We start from the raw sequence: 22,517 nt of genomic DNA, 5'->3' as shown, positions 1-22,517 counted from the left end.
TTCTAAGGTGGACAGAGACAGTGACCCAGGTTGTCTACTGATGAAACACCCCCATCAGCCCCTCAGACGACTGCTGCTTTCCGTGCTACGTCACACAGCAAAAGGGACAAGGCTCTTGACCTTGAGACGGGGAGATCATGCTGGTTATGGGGGGGTCATCTTCCATTCAGCAGCTGGAGGAAGGGGGTGGAGAGAGAGAGCATCACGGTGATCAGCATGAGAAAGCCCACGGAGCAGCTGGTGTGGAAGGTGAGGGAGGGGTCACCAGCTAAGGGACAAGGAACGCAGCAGCCTCCAGAAGCCCAAAAGGGGTTTCTCCCTAGAGCCTCCAGAAGGAACCGCACCTGCTGACACCTTGACTTTGGCCCATGAGACCCCTTTGGGGCTCTGACCTCCAGAATAAGCAGAACGAGAGAATAAATCTGTGTTACTTGAAGCCATAAAGTGTGCTTAACTCGTGACCGCTGCCACATAGGAAGTAACACAAAGGAGTTCTTCCTTGGGTCCCCCAGACCCACCTGGCCTGCAGACAGAATTCAGGGCTGTGGACTTGGCGGGGGCGGGGGGAGAACGTCTCCCTCAGCAGATCAGACTGACACAGATGAGTGTGGACACAGGACGCAGGCCCTGCACCCTCAGCAGCTGCTGTGACCCTGAGCCTGAGTGACTCTGAGCCACGCACAGCGTGGGGGTCCCGGCCACCCGCCACCCCCTCGCTCCTGTTACTTTACGCATCTACGAAATCGCACATGTTTTCCTACATCACTTGCTCGCTTGTAAACATTTTCATGGCAGTTTTTGAATATGCTTGTTTTCCTTTGCATTTCTAGCCATTTTGTTGTTTGAAAGCATCTGAGGATGGGCCTCAGGTCTCGGCAGACTGTCAGGGGGCCCCCACACAGGGCGGTGGGCCCCCGAGAGGGGACACGGCTGGGGGACGTGGGGGCCTTTCCGCACCAGTTGGGGGTGAGCGGAGGGCGTCTCCATCAAAGGGACTTGGGACTGTCGCCCACAGGCAGTGGGAGCCACTGAAGGAGCGCGTGTGGGAGGGCCGCGAGGTCCCCACCTCCCCACCTGGCCCCCTGCTGCTGCTGTGTAGGCTGGAAACTGAAGCGTGCTGGTAAAAAACAAAAAAACAAAAAAACACGAATATTGCAGGAGTTTGCATTTACTGAGCTCCTACTCAGTACGATGACGACATCAGCACTTTCTGTGTCTCTCAGCCCCACAGGAGCCACAAGGAAGCTGCTACCATCTCGTCCATTTCATAGCTGAGGAAACTGAGGCCGGGGAGGCGGCTGCTAGCAGACGTGTGATGTGCGCGGCTCACAGACGTGGGGCCGCCGGGTCGTGGCCCGCCCTCCGGCCTCTCCCAGAGCCCCTCCGCCGCCTTTGCAAAGAACGCAGAGTGGCTTTTTCAGCCCAGGGCCAGGAGGAGCGGAAAGGAGCCTCGCAAGGCTGAAGCAGCAAGCAGATGGGGCTCCCTGATGCGAAAAGCTCTGCGAGCCCCTAGTCTCCTGCGCTTCCCTTTTATTTGCTGTGTTGATGTTTCACTTCAGGGCCCTGAAGCCTCCGGTTTGGGCTGAGGTGGGCGCGGGCGGCCTGCACACCCCACCTTGCAGGCTGGCTTTGAGACGAAGGGCAAGCTCGGCTTGAATCCGCAGAAACCCTGAGTTGCTTGGGTCTCTGTTAAGATAGACGGGCTTTGGGGACCCCCTGACACCGCCACACCCAGTCTTCCGTTCATTGGTGTGTGTGTTCACTCACTCGGCATCCATTGGTTAAAGGATTTTTTTAAGTGCGTTTATTTATTTTGAGAGAGAGAGAGAGAGGATGAGCAGGTTCCCAGCGGTCAGCACGGAGCCCGCCCGACGTGGGGCTCGAACTCACGAACCGTGAGCTCGTGACCTGAGCCGAAATCAAGAGTCAGACGCTCAACTGACTGAGCCCCCGGGCGCCCCACTCAGCACACATCTGTTGTGTGCTCTCCCTGTGCCGGGCCCTGGGACCGTGGCACTGAACAGAGCCCGCAGCCTAGAAGCCAACGGAGGTGCAGGGCGGGGCTGGGCGGGGACACTAGCTGGGGAGGGGTGTTAGAGAAGAGGTCTGGACAAACGGAGCCTGATCCCAGGTCCTGGGAGGATCCAGCTCAGTGATCCACTGACCCAAACGCCAGGCTGACCGCGTTCCGGGATGGACAGAAAACAAAAGACAGATCAGAGTCGATTCTCGGGCTGCGGCCAGATGGGGCCTGTGAGCCGCAGGTGGGGATGGTGGGGTCCTCGCCTGGCCCTCGCTGCGGGAAAGACCCCCCGGAGGGGCGCAGGGGAGGCAGGCGCTGGTTCTGTTCCCAGTGGGGGCTGGGCAGCAAGGATGGGACTGGACAGAAGCTGGTGATGTTCTAAGCGGAGGAATCCTTTCTTGGATCCCCCCCCCCCTCTTTCCCGGCTGAGCGGCTGAACCCAGGGAGGTACAGGGCTGCTTCCCAGGCCTGGGTCCTGGCATGACACCCAGGAGTCCCCGGACCCCCACACGGCTCTGAAGGCGGGTCCAAGACGCGAGCGGGACAGGCTGCGTGATTCCACCTGCCCAGGGCTCTGTCCTCATCTCTCCAATCGCGTTCATGTCCTGGGGCTGCCACAGCAGATGGCCACACACTGGGTGGTCATCAGAAGACAACAGAAAGTTATTTGCTCGTTCTGGGGCCAGAGGTCCAGACTCAAGGCAGCGGCGGGACTTGTACGCCCTCTGAGCGCACGAAGAAGGGAGAGTCTGTTCCACACGCGCCTTTCTCGCAGCTTCTGGTGCTCCCAGCCATCATGATGCTCCCGGGCCAGTGCGTACATCCCTTCACTCTCTGCCACTATTGTCACATGGGCTTCTCCCTATGTCTGTCCCTTAACGTGGGCTTCCTGTAAGGACAGTACTCACAGTATTAGGCCTCGTACGAATCCAATGTGACTTTCTCTTACACTGATTATGTTATGAAAACCTCCAAATAATGTCACACTTGTGGGCACCAGGGGTTAGGACTTGAGCATATTTTGGGGGAGAAACAATTCAACTCATAACAGGTGCACACACCCAGGCATGGTCCCAGATAAGGCTGATGTTCCCCGACCTGAGAGTCTGGGCTTTCCCCCTAAGACTTCCACTCAATCACTTCTCTTAACGTCTCCCAGGTCCAACCCGCCCAGCCCTCAAAGTGGGGAGACAGATCCTCCCTAAAGGCTGTGAGGAGAATCAAAGGGGGTCATGGATTGGTCATCATTCACTTGGTGGCCCTGGGGAAGCACCTCTGAGCCTCTGTGCCCACCACCTTAAACTGGGCTAATAGTACCCACATATGACAAGGACTGTTTTGAGGTTAAAAATCATCTAAAATTTCTTTAAATTTACATTTGAGAGACAGACAGACAGACAGAGCGAGAGCAGGGGAGGGGCAGAGAGAGAGAGGGAGACACAGAATCCGAAGCAGGTTCCAGGCGCTGAGCTGTCAGCACAGAGCCCAAAGTGGAGCTCGAACCCACAAACCATGAGATCATGACCTGAGCCGAAGTCGGAGGCTTAACCAACTGAGCCACCCAGGTGCCCCAAGGTTAAATCATCTATTATATGTAAGTCACCTAGTCAAGGACCTGACCCCAAACAGGCCAGGACAAATGACCTTTATTATTAGCAGTCTCTGAGGATCCACCACAGAAAAGTGCCCAGTACTCAATGTTACGTACGGGACACCTGGGTAGCTTAGTTGGTTAAGTGTCTGACTTTGGCTCAGGTCACAATCTCACGGTTCATGAGTTCGAGCACTGCATTGGGCTGTCAGCCCAGAGCCCACTTCAGATCCTCCGTCCCCTTCTCTCTTTGAACCTCCCCCACTGAGCTCTCTCGCTCTCTCTCAAAAATAAACATTAACATTTTTTTAAATATATTGGGGGACTCCTGGGGTGCTCAGTTGGTTAAGCAGCCAACTTCGACTCCAGTCATGATATTACCATTTGTGAGTTCAAGCCCTGTGTCGGGCTGTGTGCTGACAGCTGGGAGCCTGGAGCTGCTTCAGATTCTGTGTCTCCCTCTCTCTCTGCCCCTCCCCTGCTCGCGCTGTCTCTCTCTCTCTCTCAAAAATAAATAAACATTAAACAAGGATAAATGTTGGTGGCTCTGAGCCCTTGCATTCTATTCCCTCTGCTGTCCCCCATCCTCCAATGGCTCCGGCTCTTACCCATTCGCACAGGCCTTTCCTGACTCTAACAGAACAGTTCTCACTCGGCCATCTCTCTGTTCCTCTTTGCTCCCTTCTCACGGCCTAACCGGAAACATTTACCTAAATATAAACATAATATTCACCTTTCATTCATTCGCCTTCTCCCTCCTCCTCCTAAAACGTAAGCTCTTAGGGTGGTGGTGAGGCGGTTATGTTGGTTTCCTACGTGCAGCGTCTCGGGGCCTGGAAGACTCCCCCCCTCCCCCCGTCCCCTCCCTCCCCCCACCCCCTCCCCTCCCCCTCCCTCCCACCCCGACACCTGATAGGTCATTACTGAGTATGTGTTGGCTGAGTCCTGAGTCTCAAGCAGAAGTGGAGGCACGTGGGAAAGTGCGGCCCCCCGTGGGCAGAGAGGCCGGGGACGCAGACATGAGGGGGCACAGGATGCACGAGCGAACGAAACCCTACGCGGGCATCCGCCCGGTAAGCCACACACGGCCCCCGGCCCCCTTCCGGGCCGGGCAGCCGCGCGAGGTGCACAAACGCCCCGCCGGAGCCCCGCGCGTTCCCGTTTTCGCAGCCCGTGCCCCGCCCTGGGCGGCCGCCCTGGCTCAGGCCCCCAGGCCCCCGCGGCGCCAGCACGTGCTAGACAGACGCCGGCCGCCCCGCGTGCAGCCGCGCTCCCGGCCCGCGCGCCTCCCCCGCCCGGGTTTTGTCCGGCGGGGCTTCGGGAGCGCGGTGGGCGGGGCTCCGGGAGCGCGGTGGGCGGGGCCGCGCGCAGGCGGCTCTGGGACTTGTAGGCGGGAAGCCTCGCCTGCTGGCGCCGCGGGCACAGGCTCCGCCCACCCCGCCCGAGCCCCTCGTGGCCACCGCTGGCGCGGCCCCAGGGAGGCCCTGTGTGTCACGGAAGGGGAAACTGAGACCCGGGGGAGGGACTCAGCTTGCCCAAGATCACGTGGCCGGGCAGTGGCCTCCTTCCCTGGCCTCTAGGAAAAAATCTAGGCCACACTTTAATCAAAGTTTCCAAAGGCCGCTCTAAAAGGGCCCCTTGTCTGGTGGAGAGCGCTCCTCTCCTCCATTCTACCGCGCATTCAGTCAACAAACATTTCCCGCGGGCCCTCTGCTTGCCGGCCTTACAGCTGGAGCAAACATCCGGGTCCCACCTAGCAGGAGAGAGGGGCTGTGAATGAGCGGCTGGCTGAGCAGGGCTTCTGGAAACAGAAGTAGATTGGAATAAAGAAAATAGCAGGATAGGGGCGCTTGGGTTCGTCCGTTGAGGGTCCAGTTTCGGCTCAGGTCACGATCTCGCGTGTGGGGTCCAGCCCCGTGTCGGGCTCTGTGCTGGGAGCCTGGCGCCTGCTTTGGACTCCGTGTCATCCTCTCTCTGCCCCTCCCCTGCTCACTCTCTCTCGCTCTCTCAAAAAATAAAAGGTTAAGGGAAAAAAGTGGGGGGGGGGCGCCTGGGGGCTCAGTCGGTTGAGCGTCCGACTTCGGCTCAGGTCATGATCTCACGGTTCGTGGGTTCGAGCCCCGCGTCGGGCTCTGTGCTGACAGCTCAGAGCCTGGAGCTGCTTCGGATTCTGTGTGTGTCTCTCTCTCTCCGACCCTCCCCTGCTCACGCTGTCTCTCTCTCTCTCAGAAATAAATAAAAACATTAAAAAAAAAAAAAAAAAGGCAGGATAAAGGGCAAGCGTTGAGGCAAAGGCCCCAAAGGAGGCAGGAGTGTGTCCGAGGCTCCGCAGGAACACGGGCCGCACAAGGGAGGAAGGAGCTGGGACGGAGGAGCGTGTGATCCGGGGAGGCCTGCTGAAAACTGAGGGCTCCCCTCCCAGCGTAGGGGGCCTGGAGTCAAGCACCCCAGGTGCTGGCTCAAAGGCGGAAAGAATAGGGAGCACGGCCTGCCCCGCCCCCCAGGTCCCCGCCTGTGTCCCGCCGTCCCAGAGCAGGCCATAGGGTCAGGCCAGGAGTGGCCGCACTTAGAGCTGCACTGGGTGTCCCCACAGCTGTGCGGGTGGCAGAGGGTCCGAGCTGCCCAGAGCCGGCCTCTGCACCTAGAGTGCCCCACCAGCGGGGGAGGTTGGTGCGGGGCCGGCTTCGAGGGCCCCAAGCCCAGAAGGGCCCCACGCTTGGCTTAATGCTCTCCTGTTCGTTGCGAACTTCCCAACAGCTCTGAACTGAGCAAGTTCTGTAGCCCGTCGTGCCTGACGGGGGCTCACAGATGGCCTGTTTCCATGGCTGGGGACAGGGACGGGGAGACCCACCGCCCTCAGCTTGCGTTTCCCCCCAGGGTCGCCCACCTAGAGGGAGGAATCCCTGATATGAGCTGGAGGAGGCCAGCACAACGTCCTCTGCCCGGTCACCTCCTCCAGGGGGGCCTCTGGGACCACTCTGGACCTTCCTAGATCGCAGATCCCTGGCTTCTATCCCTCCGTGGTTGTCCACTGCAGTTTTAGCGCTGACTTGTCTCTTGTCTTAGTTAGAGGCTCCGGGGAGCTAGGGCGTAAGTTCTGTGCGTCCCTGCAGCCCCCATCGTGGAAAGGCCCTGAAACGTCTTTGTCCAGTGAATCATATTTGCATATAAAACAAGAATCATTTCACCTCTTAATATACGTAGCTGCATCCTATCTCAATAGACATGGCTGGTCGTCGCTGACCTCTAACTCACTAGACCCCTGCGGGCGCGCAGGGGGCCCCCGGGGCCGCAGTGTCAGCGGGGACGCGCCCCGGCTCACTCCGGCTCGCGTGGCCGCCCCGCCCCGCGGCCGCCCCGGCCGGGACTACGCTTCCCGGCAGCCGCCGCGCGCCCGGGGCGGGGCGGGGCCGCGGCTGGGGCGTGGTCGCGGCGGACTAGGGGCGGGGCCGCTTACAAAGCCCGGGGGCGGGCGCCGGGGCGCAGAGTGCCCGCAGCGCCGGCAGGAGCGCAGCGCCGCGCAGCCGGGCGCGCACGGTGGGAGCGGCCCGCGAGCGGACGGGCCCGGCGGTGACCGGCGCCGCTGCTGTCCTGCTCGCTCTCCGCCGCCGCCCATGAGCGCCGCGCCGCGCGGCCCGGGTCCGTAGGCGGCGGGGCGCCCCCCCCCCCCTTGCTGCTGCAGCCCGCGCCGTGCGCCCCGAGCGCGGGCTTCCCGCGGCCCCCGGCCGCCCCCGGCGCCATGCACGGCTCGCAGAAGGACACCACGTTCACCAAGATCTTCGTGGGCGGCCTGCCCTACCACACCACCGACGCCTCGCTCAGGAAGTACTTCGAGGGCTTCGGGGACATCGAGGAGGCCGTGGTCATCACCGACCGCCAGACGGGCAAGTCTCGCGGCTACGGCTTCGTAAGTGGCCCGGCGGCCGGGCGCGCACCCCGGCCCGCACCGACCCGCGGAGTCGCCGGCAGGCGCACGCCCGGCCGCCCCGGCACCTGCCGCCCCCTCCTGGGCTCCGGGGCTGAGGTTCAGCCTCCTGCGCGTCCCGCCGCCGCTCCTCGGCCGAGTCTCCCTGCCCCCACCGCACTCCCTGGTTAAAAGGGAGAGCCGCTGTGTTCAATTAGCGCCTCGGGGTTTGTGGATAGGCTTTGGGGACCGGCGGCTACTCCCAGGACTTCCTGGATCAACAAGGAGGCAGAAGAGGTTTCACCCCAGGGCGCTTTGGAGGCCGTTAGCACCCCCTCCCCTCCGGTATTTTACAAGAGTTTCTTTAGACGCCCAGAACAAACGTCAGTTTAAGTTAACAACGGCCCGAAGGCATGTTTCCTACTTTTCCTTCTAACTAGTGTCCCCCAACCCCTCCCATGAGGAGATTCGCACCCCCAGGGGCAGGTAGCGCAAGCTGGGGCCCCGGGCTTCAGGCCTTCGGTGTGGGGAGGGGGGAAGTTCCTCGTCTCCCCTGGGGATCGCTTCTGTCCTTAAAGCTAGGTTTCCCAATACGTGAACTTGGATGGAGGAGCTGGACTCCCCGGGGACCTTGGCGGGAGGGCCCCATGGTGGGGGTGGGGGGGTCGGTGGGGACTGGGTCAGAGGTTCAGAGTAACTGGCCCCCAGGGAGGGGGAAGGGAGCGCCCCTGGCCAGAAGTGAGCCCTCTGCTCCTCCCAGCGGCAAGAGAGGCCCCTGAGGCATCTGTACCCCTTCAGGTGACCATGGCCGACCGGGCGGCAGCGGAGAGAGCTTGCAAGGACCCTAACCCCAACATCGACGGCCGCAAGGCCAACGTGAACCTGGCGTATCTGGGTGCCAAGCCGAGGAGCCTCCAGACGGGTGAGAGCCTGTGTTTTCCTTCCCTGGCTCGTCATGTTTGCTATATTCAGTGTCGGTATCTGTTGGGTGGAAAAGGCCCCCCCTCCACGCCCCGGCCCTGCCCCCTGAGTGGCTGTCAGCTATCATGTGCTTGCAGAGCTGACACCCGGCGGTCGTCCCCTAGCTTGGGAGTGGGACCCCTTCGTCTGGGCACGTGTGCCAGCAGAGCAGGGCGCGGAGGGCGCATTAGCCAGTTGTCAGCCGTCCACCAGGGAAGGAAGAAGTTGTTCCCGGGGCTGGAGATCAGGGGACAGACGCCCAGAGGCTGCTGTTACCCCGCTCCCTTGGCTTCCTCAGGCAGGAGCTTCGGGGTTTGTGGGAGAGTGGCCTGGGAGCCTAGAGGAAGCCAGTTATCTATCCCTATAGATGAGGGGGGGCCCGGCTGTGAGCTTCTGCTCCCTTAGGTGAGGCTGAGCCCCTGCATGGCCTCTCGTTTCAGGCTTTGCTATTGGCGTGCAGCAGCTGCACCCCACCTTGATCCAGCGGACTTACGGGTGAGTGGACGCTGCCCGCTGGGGCGGAGTGGGGGGGGGGAGTGGGCAGACCTGGCCACGCAGGCCCTGGGCGCCCCTTGGTCCGAGGGCGTCTTTCATCCGAGGACCGTCAAGACCCCACGGTGCCGTTCGCACCCACCTTTCCATGTCTGGGAACCAGTAGCTTCTCTGATCTTGCGGAAACCTGGCTGCGTGTAGAGGGTGGGGAGGCGGGGCGAGCCAGGGGAAGGCCCAGAGGGCTCCTCCGGTCCTGACAGAGGCCAGGGTGCCCGAGCCCCGGAGGCTGCCGGAGCCTGGTCTCAAGTCCTGGCTTCCCTGTGACCAGTTGTGTTGTCCGTCAGTTTACCCCCCGCACCCCTGAGAAATGGGGACGGCGGCGGCATCTCTGAGTTCTGTGGGTGGAGACTTTGGGAGAGGCCCTCGGGGAGGGCAGGTGAAGGCTCTGGAAGCGTTGCCCTTGTTCTGTGGGCCCAGCGGCTGCGCGCTCTTCTTGGGGTGCCGGGTGACCCACTCCGGTGCCTGACGGATGGTGGCAGCAGGCCACTGCCATCCGGGGTCAGAGGTCAGTTACTTATGAAGGTGAGACGGGACCGGGCCGGCCTGTGCGCCTTTTGTCCGACGTGCTCTGATTTGGCGCATCCTGCCCTCGCCTCGCTTTTTTTTTTTTTTTTTTTGTCTAATAAGTCATAGCAGCTGCTTGTGGAAGAACACACACACACACACACACACACACACACTTCAGGGGCACAAAGGAGCCTGCCGTGCGGCGTGAGTCCCCGGCCCTGGGATTGATGTCGGCTGTGTGTCCGGGTGCCGGGAGCGTGGCCACAGGGTGGGCTGTGCGCCTGGGCATGGCAAGGGCGGTGAGAACACAGGCAGCCCCTTTTAGAATGTTCGCGCCTCTCAAGCTGTCAGAACCCAATCCTGGGCTCTGGATTCCGTGCTTCGAGCCGTGTGTGTGTATGTGTGTGTCTCACACGCATGTGTCAGCCCTAGAAACAGGCACGGTTCAAGGAACCACCGGCTGCCTGGGAACTGGGCTCGAGTGGACCGGGCAGGTCACATGGGTGGCCGAGGAGTTGCACGCCCACGACCTGGGGGTGCTCCCTGGACGCGCGGCGCCTGAGTCGGTGGCCTTGGCATGGATCGGCATGCGTGGGAGCTCAGCTCTCTCGGTCTGTTCTCCCGGGAGGGATCCCGGGGGCGGCTGGGAGCTGGCGGTTCTGGGTTTCCTTCTCGGCCTGGCATCTGCTTCGTAGAGGTCTGGAGCCGCCTCGGGAGGTATTTGGGGACATCTGCCGTCGTCCTGAGTTCTTCCTTCGTGGGGCCCAGGTCACAGGAGGAGGGCATTCCTGATCTTCCGTAGCCTTGGCACTGGGCCCCAGGTCCACCTCCTGCGGCGCCTTCCCCGCACACGTTTGAGCTCTTTTCAGATCCCTTGCAGCTGCTTCTAGGACTGCAGTCACTGTCAGGACTTGACCCCGGAGCCTGCAGACCCAGGTTCAAATCCCGGCTCTGCCACATTTCAGCTGGGTCCCCTTGGCAGGTGGTGCCTTCCTCCTGAGCGTCCTGTTTCCCCATCTGTTATTTCCTCAACAGAAACAATGACCACATTGCACGGTGCCGGCACGCGGGACCGGGGGCTCCGTGCCCCCGCCTCCCATTCTCTGTCCTCACAGCGGCCTTCTGAGGCTGGGGCTGATGTAACCCTCACTTCCGAGATGAAAAAACTGTGGCAAAGAGAGGTGGACAGTCTGTCAGGGGGACCCAAGTGACGTGACTTGAAACCAGGCCGCCAGCCCCAGCCTCGTGCTCTCAGCCGCCGCTCCTGGGGCGGGCGGGCGGGCAGGGTGCCCTGACCTTTCCCCTCCTGCTCCCTTGAGTGCCACCCCCGTGAGGGGAGGTGGGGGTCAGCGCAGATTTTACCGCCGCACCCTCTCGACTTCAGGTGACGGTGTCATCTTGTAACTAAGCCTGTGGCATCTGATACCTGTGACGACGAAGAGGCCTCTGGCCCTACTTGCTGTTGCCAAGGGGCGGAGACCCAGCTGGGGACACGGGGTCAGAGGGAGCGTCCGGCCCTTTTGTTGCCAGTGGCCGGCGGACCGAAGCTTCTCAGGGTCCCTCGCTGAAGTGCGGGGTGGCAGGAGGGGCCCTTGGGGTGCTGCCCCAGAGAAGTGGGGCCGGGCTGCCCTGGGTCAGCTGCCCCCCCCCCGCACCCCTCCCCAGTGCCCCTCAGTTGGAAGAGTTAGGCTGTCAGCGTCCCTTTTGTCTTTGGCCTTTGCGACCGAGAACAATCGGGCGGGAGTGCAGGCGGCCTGACTCAGCAGTCGGCGTTGCGCGCCGCGGGCTGGGCACCCGGCGAGGGCACGGCGGGAGCCAGGGCCGGCCAGTCGGCCTTTGTCGGCCAGTTAACCCCTGTCCTGCCTGGGCGAACGTCCCCCAGCTTGCTGGCTGCGCTCCTGGGCCCTGGACACTTCCAGAGGTTGCGCAGCGCCCTCTGGGCCAGGCCTCCGTCGAACCCTCGCCCGCGGGGCCGAGAGCACTGGCGTGGGAGACTCGCCAGGGAACTCCCTGCATGTCACGCTTTTTGCTTGGCTTCCTCAGCTCTCCATCATTTTTTATTTATTTACTTATTTTTAAGGGGGATGGGCTCCTTCGGGACCTGCCTTGGGCTGTGTGTGTCTATCACGTGACCGTACGTGGGGCCGGGGCCTGAGGTTTGGAGAATCCTTTCTTGGCAGGTGACCCGTGACTTAACCGCAAGAGGGCAGGCCCCTGGGGGTGGGGGACAGTCAGCAGCCTGCGGGCAGGAAGGCGTGGAGCGCTGTGGGGAGGACACGTGCGGCCGAGCTTCGGCCTTGCCTGGAAGGGACCTCCGGGTGTCAGAGGGTGTGTGTCAGGCCCGGGCCTGGCTGTGCTTGGAACCTCTCCTGGGGTTATTTTTGAAGGGCCAGCTGCTTCTCTGGGCACAGCCCCCGCCCCTGTTCTTAAGGGGGCCTTGCTGGGGCCTCCACACCCGTTCACCACAGGCCCTGCTCTGTGGCAGGGGTGAGGCCGGGCCCCGGGTCCCAGACAGCAGGGTCCGCCTGGGCTCATCTCCCCGTCGGCGTGGTGGGGACCAGGATGCTCTTACCGCGCGGGGCTGACTCGAGCACAGAGCTGAGCCTTTGCACAGAGCCGGTCGCTCGGGGGCCTGGCCCACTTGGAATTTGTTGGGGACCGATCTCCCAGCAGCCCTCTGACAAGGCCTGTCGCCCTAGCCGCCTGTGCAGGTGCTGGGTGCGGAGGTCCGAGGTCCCGGTGAGCGGGAGGCCGGGGCCTCAACTGGTGGCTCCAGTACCATCCTTCCTTCCGCGAGGCCCCAGCACCTCCACTGGCCAGCCCTTGGACGTAGGTCCTGGGGCGCCTGCGCTCTCTGGGAAGGCCCCACGGCCCCCGCCATCACCGGGCCCCGGTGCGGGTGCGCTGATGGGCCTGAGCCCGGTCCCTGGGTCATGGGCGGGGGGCCGTCCTGGGGAGTGACAGGAAGAGGTGCGTCTCCCCAGAAGCGTGGAGCCCACGGGGCTGGGCGGTGGGTAGAGGGCTGTGCTCCGAGTTGCTCGTCTGTCAGCATCGGTCCCGTCCCGCCCTGGGCCCGGCGTGCAGGACGCTGAGTAAGAAAGACGCCGTCAGTTCCGGGCTCAAGGTGCTCCCTGCCCGGCGGGGAAGCCAGACCACGGAAACCCCTCCGTGCACCCGAGGGTGCGGGCCGTGGTGGAGCAGGGGGCGGGGGCCGTGTGCGTGGGGGTCGCGGGTGGGAAGGCCGTCCGTGCCCGCGGGGGAGGGTCAGAGACAACACACCAGAAAACACAGAAACCTGACGGGGCCTCCAGCCCGGGCAGCAGCAGCGTGCCAGCATCGGGTGCTGGTCGGTCGCACGCTGGGGTGCGTGAGAGGTCAGCGCTGGGGACGCGCCGGGGGGGCCACCCAGGCCCTCCCTGTGCTGTTTTTGCAACTTCTCGGGATCCTATCGCTCTTTGCTAACGCGAAGTAGATAATGGGTGTGGGGGGGTGAGCCACAGATCCTCACGCTGGGGGACAGGGGTGCGACCAGCACCTTGGGGGCGCGGCAGGAAGTGAGGTCAGAGCTGGAGGTGGTGGGGGCTGGGAGGAAGCTGGTGCCCGCACCCCCCCCCATGGCGTCGCATGGCTTGTTTTTACTTTCGGGGTGCCTGGGGTGGCCCTGCTCCCCACGCCGTAGCTTCCTGTTTGGCACCGGAGCGAGGCGTGGGCCGGCGTGTGGCCCTCCCCGGTGGGCCGCCCGTGCACACCTGTTGTTTGTCCCCGTCTGCTGTAACAGAAACCGGCCTCTGGGGCGGCCCTTGGGTTCCTCTCAAGGATGGAACTGGCGGCCCGAGGGCCAGAGAGCCTCGTCCAGAATCCCGGGGCCAGGGGCTGGAGGCCTGACCACAGACGGGCCTGTGGGTGTCTGAGTCACCCCCAGGGGTGTCCCCTGGGGCGGGAGGAGCAGGGGAGTCCCCCGTGTTGCAGCGCCCGGAGCCCTGGGCCAAGAGCCTGGAGGCCCTTTTCGTGGCCTGTGCGTGTGATCCCTCGTTGTCGTGACTTTGCCTCCTTGAGCCTCAGTTTCCCCACCTTGCACGAGAACGTGATGAGGGCTCAGCAGAGTGGTCGTGCTCCTGACCCCTGCCACGTGGGTGGAGGCAGGAAGTGGGGCATTCATTCAGCCCGTTCACTGGCTTTGTGGCAGGCGGAGGATGCCGTGGGGATGAGGGGGACCAGGCTGCAGGGTGCCCACCAGGTGGCTGGAGGTGTGTGGGGGGGAGGGGCGGCCAGGGACGCCAGCCTGAGCCGCGGGAGGAAGTGGGGAGTTGGGGGGCCCGGGGGTGCCTTTAGGTTTTATTCAGAGGGATGCAGGATGAGGTGGCTGGGTCACTTGTGTCTTGAAAGCATCCCCTTGGCTGCTGTGGTCTCCGAGCAGCTGTGTGGCCTCTGGCTCGAGGGCTCGGGCCAGGGTGAGCAGCTGTGGGCTGCTGAACACGATACGGCTTAAACAATGTGTGTAGGAAGAGCCTAGAAGGTTCCAGAGGTTTGGGCTGAGCACATGGAAGGTCAGACAGGCATCGGGGAGGGGGTGCAGGTGGAGGTGAAGGCTTGGGTGAGTTCGGGTGGGCCCGGCACTGTCCCTGGTGGCCCGTCCTACATGCTGTGCCCGCGGCCCCCACGCTTGCCCGCCGTCTGGTGGCCCCAGGGAGCATTCACGTAACCCCCCTCCCCACCGGGGATTCCCACCCTGGGCCTGTTTCCTGCCCGCCCTGGCGCCCGCTCCACGCCCCTCCCTCCCAGAAGCCGCCAGCTGCACGCCCGGTGGCTGCCCGGGGCCCAGCACGGCCAGCGAAAACCTCCAGAGAGCAGAAAAAGTGAAATGGGCTCATTTGCCTTTTTTATTCTCTTTCTTGGGGGTGGCTCTGCTTTCTGAAAACGAGACCTCCGAGGCCGCGCCGAGTTTTGCTTTGAGCGTGTGCGAGAGTCGGCTGCTTCGCCTCCTGAGACCTGCCGCCTGCAGGGGCCTCTGGGGACGCAGCGGAGGCCGCGGCAGGCTCCGTGCCACCTTCAGTGTGCAGATGGGGAAACAGGCCAGAGACATGAGGGACTGGGACAGGCAGGGCCAGGGTCCAGGCGCAGGGCTCTTGCCCCTGAGCCTCCACTGGGCCGAGTCCGCTGGGCTGCGCTTGATCGGGCCCTGGGTCCTGGCAGACATCGCGGCTCCCAGTGGACTGGAAGGAGCCTGCGGGACCCCAGTCCTGGAGGTCACGGCACCTGGTCGGAGCCAGCCTGGGGAGCGTCGGGTCACCTGACCGTTAGGCTCTGACCCAGGGCCCGGCTGTCCGGTTTTCCCTCCAGGGCTCCTGGGCTGATCCCCTGGGGCAGGGGCCAGGTGGCCGTGACAGGGAGGGCTTTCCGCGCATCTGGGCTGGCTTGGGGGCCATTCCTGTGGTCCCTCAGGCCCGAGGAGGTCATGAGTGCTGCCACGTTCTCTGGGGCGCCCCGAGCATTAGATCCTCACGCGGCCCTAGCAGTGAGGTGGCCTCGCTCGCCCCACAGAGGCAGTGCTGAGGCCGCCCGGCACCTGGTGAGGGCCAGAGCCAGCCTCCGACGGAGCTGGCAGCTTCCGTGTCTCCCGGGTCCCCGGCCGTGGCTTGCCGAGCAGGGCTGTGCCCAGCGGTGGCCGTTTCCAGCTGCGCTGCTTCCTTTGCCTTTGAAGGGGCTTCACCTTCTGTCCCCGGACCCAGTTAGCATCCCTCGGGGAGGCTCCTTAGCCACCTGGTGCCAGCAATCATGCGGCCTGCATGAGGCCCTCCACATCGGGTGATGGGGCCCAGCGGTCAGCGCCAAGTGCCCGGCCGCAGAGGGCTTACATTTTCATTGAGAACATAGAACATGAAGTAAAGGACACAGAGGCTTCAGGTTGTAAGGAAGAAAGGGAGCTGGTGGGTGGGCAGTGCTGCCGTTGACCTGGGGTGGGTCCGGGAAGGCCCCTGAGGAAGGGAGGTTTGAACTGTGGGAAGAAGCGCACAAGCAAAGGGATAGCGGGTGCAAAGGCCCTGTGGTGTGGGGGCCCGTGGCATCTGGGGAACAGGGTGGGGGAGCAGGGACAGTGGGGAGAGATAAGTTGAGGGGGAGTCAAGGCTTGGTTGTGTGGGAAGCCGTGGGGGGAACGGTCTGCTTCTGGGTGGTGTGGGGGCCACTGGAGGCTTCTGGTCCTGGGGGTGGCTCGGTCTCTTGGATTTATTTATTTGTTTACTTAAGTTTATTTGTTTTGAGAGAGAGTGGAGAGCCTGACACAGGCTTGATCCCATGAACCGTGAGATCGTGACCTGAGCCGAGATCAAGAGTTGAATGCTTAACTGAGCCCCCTAGATGCCTTGTCTTGGCTGTTTTTAAGATGACCCTCTGGCCACCAGATGGGGGCGGAAGGAGGGACAGAGGACCTGCTTCGATGTGGTGTGGTAGACGGAGGCTTGACCGTCTGAGAGGCGGGTGGGGTGTGGAGAACAGGCACCGTTGGGGGATCAGGGGTGTCTGGGGTGGGTGCGGGCAGGACGCGGGGCTCCCGCCCAGGCTGCAGAGTGGCCTTCGCCCGCGGTGTGCTGTGCAGCCTGTGGCTTTTCCAGAGGCCTGAAGATCAAGTGCCTGGAGGCTGGTGGTGCCCCGACCTTTCTGGGGACTAGGGTGGCAGGGAACCTGCCTGGCACACAGGCCCTGCCCCCGTCGCCCCTTGACCAGGGCCTCATGCTGCTGCCGTGTGCCGGGGAGGGGGGTAGGTGGTGGGGGGGGGGCTGGAGACGGGGCTGGGGAGGGGTGTGAGCCTGAGCCTGGGGAGGGCCATGGGGCTTTGCTCAGGAAGGAGGTTCAGCTGGGCTCGCTTTCTCCCCCAGAAGCTCAGTGGTTCCCTGTGTGCACGTGTGCAGCTCACACGTGTGTGCATGCACCCCTGCCCCTCGGCTCCTCCATCCCCACCTGGCCGCCTTTCCAGCGCCAGGCCAGAGCGTCGGGTCATGGGGGCAGTAAAGAGCCCGGCATCTGCCCATTGCTTTGCGGGTCTGTGCGTGTGAGAGGGGACATGATGCGGAGGATTCTCCGGGTGGCCGTCCCTGCCCTGCGGGGTATCGGCCACGTCCCTCTGCTGCACCCACCAGGTTGGCGCCCAGAAATGTCCCAGGCATGGTCTGGGGTCCTTGGGGGGAAGGGGGCCCTGGCTGAGATCCCTGTTGAGGGGGGGTCCCAGTCCTCACGGCAGGCCCTGAGGTTGCCCTCTGCAAATCCCAGTGCGGCGCCGAGGGGAGAGCGTGCCGGAGAAGCCACGGGGGCGCCCCCGCCTCCTGGGGCTTTGTGGCTGTGTCTGCGGTGGGACCCTCTTCCTTCTTTTCCTCTTGGTCCGGGTCTGGGGCGCACACGCTGGTCGGGGTCCCATCTCAGGATCCACTGAGCAGCTTGGTCGGGACAGGAGCCTGCTGGGCCCTGCACTGGGACCGCCTGCCGCCTGTGGCCTCTGGGAGATGCAGGCGGGCTCGTGAGCTGGGCGTCCTCGTGGGCGGCGTGTGGGGCGAGGAGGCAGCACCGGGCCGCTGGCTGGCGTGGGACCGCGCAAAATGCGGGGACACGGCGCCTCTTGCGGCTTCCAAGTGCTCTGTGGGTTGTCTTGGGCCTTTTGCATAGATTGGGGGGCGGGCAGAGCCTCGAGGGAAGGAGGCGGACAGGTGCAGGTGTGCAGCCTCCTGGCGTGTCCGGAAACGGGGCCTCCCTGCCTCCCCAAGCTAGCAGTTCCTCCCCCACCCGGGGAGGCTGCGACCGAGCTCCAGCACTGCCAGCGTCGTGTGGAACCCGGTGGATGTGACCGCTGCCCCACCTGGCTCGGCCTGGGGGAGGTGTGGCCAGAACCCCGTCGTCTGCCTGCCTTACTTTCTTTTTTTTTTTTTTTTTTAATGTTTTATTTATTTCTAGGAGAGAGAGAGAGAGAGACAGCGTGAGCAGGGGAGGGTCAGAGAGAGAGGGAGTCACGGACTGAAACAGGCTCCAGGCTCTGAGCTGGCAGTCAGCACAGAGCCCGACACGGGGTCTGAACCGAACCGCGAGATCATGACCTAAGCTAAAGTCGGACGCTTAACTGACTAAGCCACCCAGGCGCCCCTGCCTGCCTTACTTTCTTACATATTTATTTATGAAGCTTATTTTGAGAGAGTGTGCGTGAGAGTGGGGAAGGGCAGGCTCCGCACTCTGACACGGGGCTCTGTCTCACCCACTGTGAGATCACGATCTGAGCCCGAGTCAGGCATCGGGCGCTCCACCGACTGAGCCGCCCGGCGCCTGTCCCCTGTCATTTTTGCTGCCCCGGATCCTTCTGTGTGGACGGTGTGAGGCCCAGTCTAGGCAGCGGTCCGAGTGTGGGCGTGCATCCAGACCCCGGAGCCTCTCACCCTCCCTGACTCCTCGGTCTGCAGGGACCCACATTTTTGGCAAATGCTTCCGGGGCGTCTAAGGCAGGGGTGTCCTCACCCGTGTTTGGAGAAGTTCTGGGCTCGGGCGTCCCGAGCCTCGAGCTAAGGGATGTTCCCGGGAGCCGGGTGGGGGCGCCACCCAAGACACGCCTCATCGTGTGTCTGTGTGGCTCCTTTCCCGGGAAGCGCCCCGACTTCGGGAGCCCTTGTCATTCTCCGCAGGGAACCTGGTCTCCGGCCCAGAGCTGAGCCTCGGGTGAGGCCCTGGGGTGCGGGGCAGGGGAGGTGCGAGCTCCAGCGGGTGGCAGGCAGGTGCGGCCCAGGCGGGGATGGCCTTGACCGCAGGTACTTCGGGGCGCAGCTCGGGTGGGCGGGTGCCTGGGGAGCTGGTCTCTAAGCAGACAGCCCGGTGCCCTCGCCTCCCGTCACACGTGCGCTCCAGCCTCAGCCTTTTCCTCGCTGTTCCCCCACGGCCGCTCCGCCTTGTCCTTGTGGCTCGGTGCAGCTGCTCTCTCCTCCGAGAAGCCCTCCCTGACCACTCCCTGTGGCCCCAGCCCCAGTTGCTGGGTTGGTATGTTTGTGTGTGTGTCCCGTCCTGGAATGTGAGCCGCGGGGGCCCAGGGGCTGTGTGGTCCGCTCGCCACCCTATCCCGCTCCGGAGCAAACGCGAGAAGGCTGTTGCTCTTCTCAGGAGACTGAGCAAGGTTCGAACCCAGGCCCGGCTCTGTTTACGTGGGGGCAGAGGGCGTGGGGGCCGTGGGGGGTTGGGCCCTGGGGCCCGGAGCCAGAGCCTGGGGATCCCGGTGGAAGCCGCCTGGGGCCTCCTGGCAGACGTGGCCGAGGGTGGGGGTGGGGAGGCGCGGCCAGCTGCCAGCCTGGCTGTTGCTGTGGTGACCCTGGGGCGCTGCCGCCTCGCAGGGCAGCGGAGAGGGTGACGCGGGGGCCGCTGGTGGCCCCACAGGCCCGGGCAGGTGTGCCCTGGGCTCCCCGCCGGGTTCGCCGCCAGCCCCGCGCGCCCCCTCTCTCCGTCCGCCCCGTTGTGCTAATGCCAGGCCGCCAGGTGCGAAGCGTGTTCACAACCGTGCACAGATACGTGCGCTGCCTGACCTGGGGCTCGTCTGCCACCCTGAGAGGAGCCCCCTTAGTGCCCCCGGCCCGGACCCCCTGCAAGGCCCCTGCTACTTTGCTACCGTCTCCTCCAGGTTGGCCTGTGTGGACGCATCCTGGTGAGGGGACCCTGCGTTACATGGCCTGGGCCCGGCGTCCCCTGCTTGGCGCGTCCTCAGGGCTCACCCACGCCGTGGCGCGTCATCCTGTCGCCGCGTGGAGAGACCGTGGTGGTTGGTCCCGCCGTGGGGGGCGGGTGGCCCTCGTGAGTTCCGCCTCTTCTTCCTGGTCGTGCTGGGGAGCCCGTCGGCCTGCGACGACCCGAGCCCTCAGCCAGCCCCTCCTGTGCGCTCGGGACGTTGATTCCCGGACCCGTGAGAACGGCCTGTCCCACGGGCAGCCTCCCCCACCCGCGGCCTCCTCAGCCTCCTTACGCGGATACAGTCACATGTGTGGCTGCTTATCGTCCGTAGTTCCGCGTGTAAACAGCACCTCTGGTTGGCGTGGGCTGAGCGTGGCCGCCCGGTCTCCCTGCCACCGCATGTGGCGCGTCTGGAGGGACTTGGGATGCTGCTCCGGCCCCGCAGGTGGCTCCCCAGTCCCCGCAGGTGGCTCTCCGGCTTCCTTGGGTTTGTCCCGACCCTGTGGGTGCTGCCCTGGGCCCCTTAGCACGTCTGTCTTTGTTCCAGAGTGAGGGCTCCTCTCGGATGTGGGGGGCCCAGTGGGGGAGAGGCTCGCGCCCAGTGGCTCCGAGGGCCACCCTGGTGGCTGCCTCGCTGAGTGCCGGGGAACTCGGCAGAACAGCTTCTCTCGGGAGCAGGGGCCGGAGGGAGTGGTGGGCCCCGCCCGCAGGTGCAGAAAGGAGCTGGGGTCCGGGGCGCCCGGTGCTGGTGTGAGAAGAGGTGGAGGAGAGGCTGATGCCAAGGGCTGCACCGTCTGCCCTGATGAGGCTGTCGCATACCTGACAGGCTGTGAGGCCCAGAGAGGCCCGGCCACTTGCCCAGGGCACCCAGTATCTGGTTGGCAGAGCCGGCCCTCCCCGACACTGCCTTCCGGCGCCCCCGTCTCCCATCTGTGACACGTGGGACTTTGTCCCTGCCAGGAAGGCTGGCACACAGTAACGTCAGCCCACGGCCTGGGAGAGATGTGCATTAGGAGGGTCCCTGCTGCCTCATGGCTGCAGGGCCTTGGCCGAGCCGCCGACCCTCCGAGCTCCATTCTCTGCTGTGGAACAAGATGCTGACGTGAAGGGCAGCCTGAGGGCGGGTCCGGCCAGTCGGTGGGAAGGCGTTTCGGTTTTGGACCCAGTGCTGTGGGCACTGGGGGGATAGGGGGTGGTCAGGGGGCACAGGATGGTAAGTGGCCTTGCTCATGGTACTTTGCGTCCCCTGCACCTACGCTGATGTCCTTCGTGCCTCGCCTCTGGGAGCAGCTGCTGCGGGCCGGGTGCTGGGTCGCGGTGGCCGGGGCGGAGCTGAGGAGGAGGGCGGGATGGTGCAGCGCGTCACCTGGTAGTGGCGGCTGTTGGGAAGATGAGCAGGGAAGTGGAGGCCGGGGTGTGAGCTGGGCCGTCACTCGGGGCCTCCCTAGATTTGATGCTCTTATGTCACCGTCTGAAAACTGAATCATTTTTAAGCCCGGTCCCCCCAGATCACAGAGCTGGGCCTATGGGGGGGGGAGGCCGGAGTGCAGAGCGTTGGGTTGGGCCAGGGGGGCTCTGTGGGCAGTGGGAACAGTCAGAGCAAACAGCGCAAAGGCCCCGTGGCAGGAGCACATCTGGTGAGTTGAAGGAAGATGTTGTTGCCCATCCCCGTTTTACAGATGACTCGCGAGCGGGGACACGGCATCAGCTCCTTCGCCCGGAGCCCGCTTCCCGGCTCTGTCGCCTGACCCTGACCCTGACCTTGTGCTTGGTCCCCACAGGCTGACCCCCCACTACATCTACCCACAAGCCATCGTCCAGCCCAGCGTGGTGATCCCGGCGGCCCCCATGCCGCCGCTGTCGTCGCCCTACATCGAGTACACGCCAGCCAGCCCGGCCTACGCCCAGTACCCGCCGGCCGCTTTTGACCAGTACCCGTACGCCGCCTCGCCCGCCACGGCCGCCAGCTTCGTGGGCTATGGCTACCCGGCCGCCGTGCCTCAGGCGCTGTCGGCCGCAGCCCCCGCGGGCACCACGTTCGTGCAGTACCAGCCTCCGCAGCTGCAGCCCGACAGGATGCAGTGACGGCCGCCCCGTCACCCGCACGCCAGGGAAGCGGCCGGCTGGGCGCCTGCACACGTACCTCTGGGGACCCCGCGGGAGCCCCGCCTGACCCCGGACGGACTGGAGACCACGTCCCTTTAAGTCCAGGGCCCGCCGTCCTGAGGGGGCCCTTTGGGAAACAGGAACGGCCGAGAGCTCTTTGAAGATACAACCCAGACCTCGCACACACCGCCAGCCTTCTGCCCCCCCCCCGCCCCTGCCCTCCCCTCGTCCCATGCGCCCACAGACCTGTCCCCGCAGCACCCGGCCGGGGCCCCTCGCCCCCTCCCCAGACTGGCTGCCCTGCGTCCCGCTCGGAGATGCCTTGCTGCGGGGGCACCCGAGGGAGCAGCAGAAGCGGGCGGTGAGCTGCGTGGCAGGGGTGTGGGGGGACCGTCCGCCTCCGGAACCCGCATTTACTAGGCGACAGCCCGCCCCACGCTGGCGACGGGGAGCCGGCCCACTTCCCCTTCTGTCGAGCTGCAACTTTTTTCTTATCGTCCTTATTTTGCTACTAAGATGATTTCAGAATCGTAGTCTATTTTTTCAATGGGACCTCCCACCACCAAGAATCCAGCACCTATTTTTGACTTTGAGAGACTCGCTTTTGTCGACGGCTCCACGCAAGGAGGCCGCAGCAGCCATGTCACCTGCCAGCTCACGGCCGGAGCCTCCAGGCAGGTCCCTCTGGGACAGGAAGCTGTCTCAGTTTGTCCCCTGCCAGCCACAAAGGGCAGGAGGGAGTGTGGCCCGAGGTGACGCTGTCGGAGGGCAGGGCCCTGGCTCCCTCCCTCGTGGGGTCACCTGCTCCGTACCCGCCGGGGCAGTGGGGCCGAGCAGAGACACCTCCTGCCTTCCTGGAAGGGGGCTCTGTCTTGGGCGGGGGGGCGGGGGAGGCGAGAGGTTCCAACAGGCCGCCCGGGGGGTGGGGGGGCTCCCGGCCGGGGCACCTGGGCTGTGCAGTGGCCCCCACTCAGGAAGAGGGGAGTGAGCCGAGGGGCAGGCTCGCACAGGAGACGGGGGGCGGGCCACCGAGCTGGGGGCGCTGGGGGTGTTCCTTCGGACCTACCTCAGGGAAGTGGGTGGCCTCAGGGGGCTGACTGACGCGGGCACACGCCTCGCGGCACGCCTGGTACTGAGTCAAAGCCCAGAAAATAAAGGTAGCTAATATTATAATAATATTTTTATTAGAA

General features: G+C 64.1%; 1 protein-coding gene across 1 annotated transcript; it reads left to right on the top strand.

Moving 5' to 3' along the window:
• Positions 1-7,102: 7,102 nt before the first annotated feature.
• RBM38 (RNA binding motif protein 38) lies at positions 7,103-22,517 on the top strand. The gene is made up of 4 exons (XM_039236902.1): positions 7,103-7,521; positions 8,317-8,440; positions 8,919-8,973; positions 21,003-22,517. Exons 1-4 carry the CDS (start codon positions 7,354-7,356, stop codon positions 21,304-21,306), a joined length of 651 nt encoding a protein of 216 aa, XP_039092833.1. The 5' UTR covers positions 7,103-7,353; the 3' UTR covers positions 21,307-22,517.

Source organism: Hyaena hyaena, unplaced genomic scaffold, assembly GCF_003009895.1.
Source record: "Hyaena hyaena isolate Hyena2069 unplaced genomic scaffold, ASM300989v1 scaffold_119, whole genome shotgun sequence".
NCBI classification, from domain to species: domain Eukaryota; kingdom Metazoa; phylum Chordata; class Mammalia; order Carnivora; family Hyaenidae; genus Hyaena; species Hyaena hyaena.
Note: the sequence above shows the minus strand (reverse complement) of the source record. Positions and strands in the feature narration are given on the sequence as shown.

Coding starts and splice junctions, on each gene's coding strand:
- RBM38 (XM_039236902.1), top strand. CDS start 7,354: ATGCACGGCTCGCAGAAGGACACCACGTTCACCAAGATCTTCGTGGGC. Junction 7,522..8,316: donor AGTCTCGCGGCTACGGCTTC/GTAAGTGGCCCG, acceptor GTACCCCTTCAG/GTGACCATGGCCGACCGGGC. Junction 8,974..21,002: donor TTGATCCAGCGGACTTACGG/GTGAGTGGACGC, acceptor TGGTCCCCACAG/GCTGACCCCCCACTACATCT.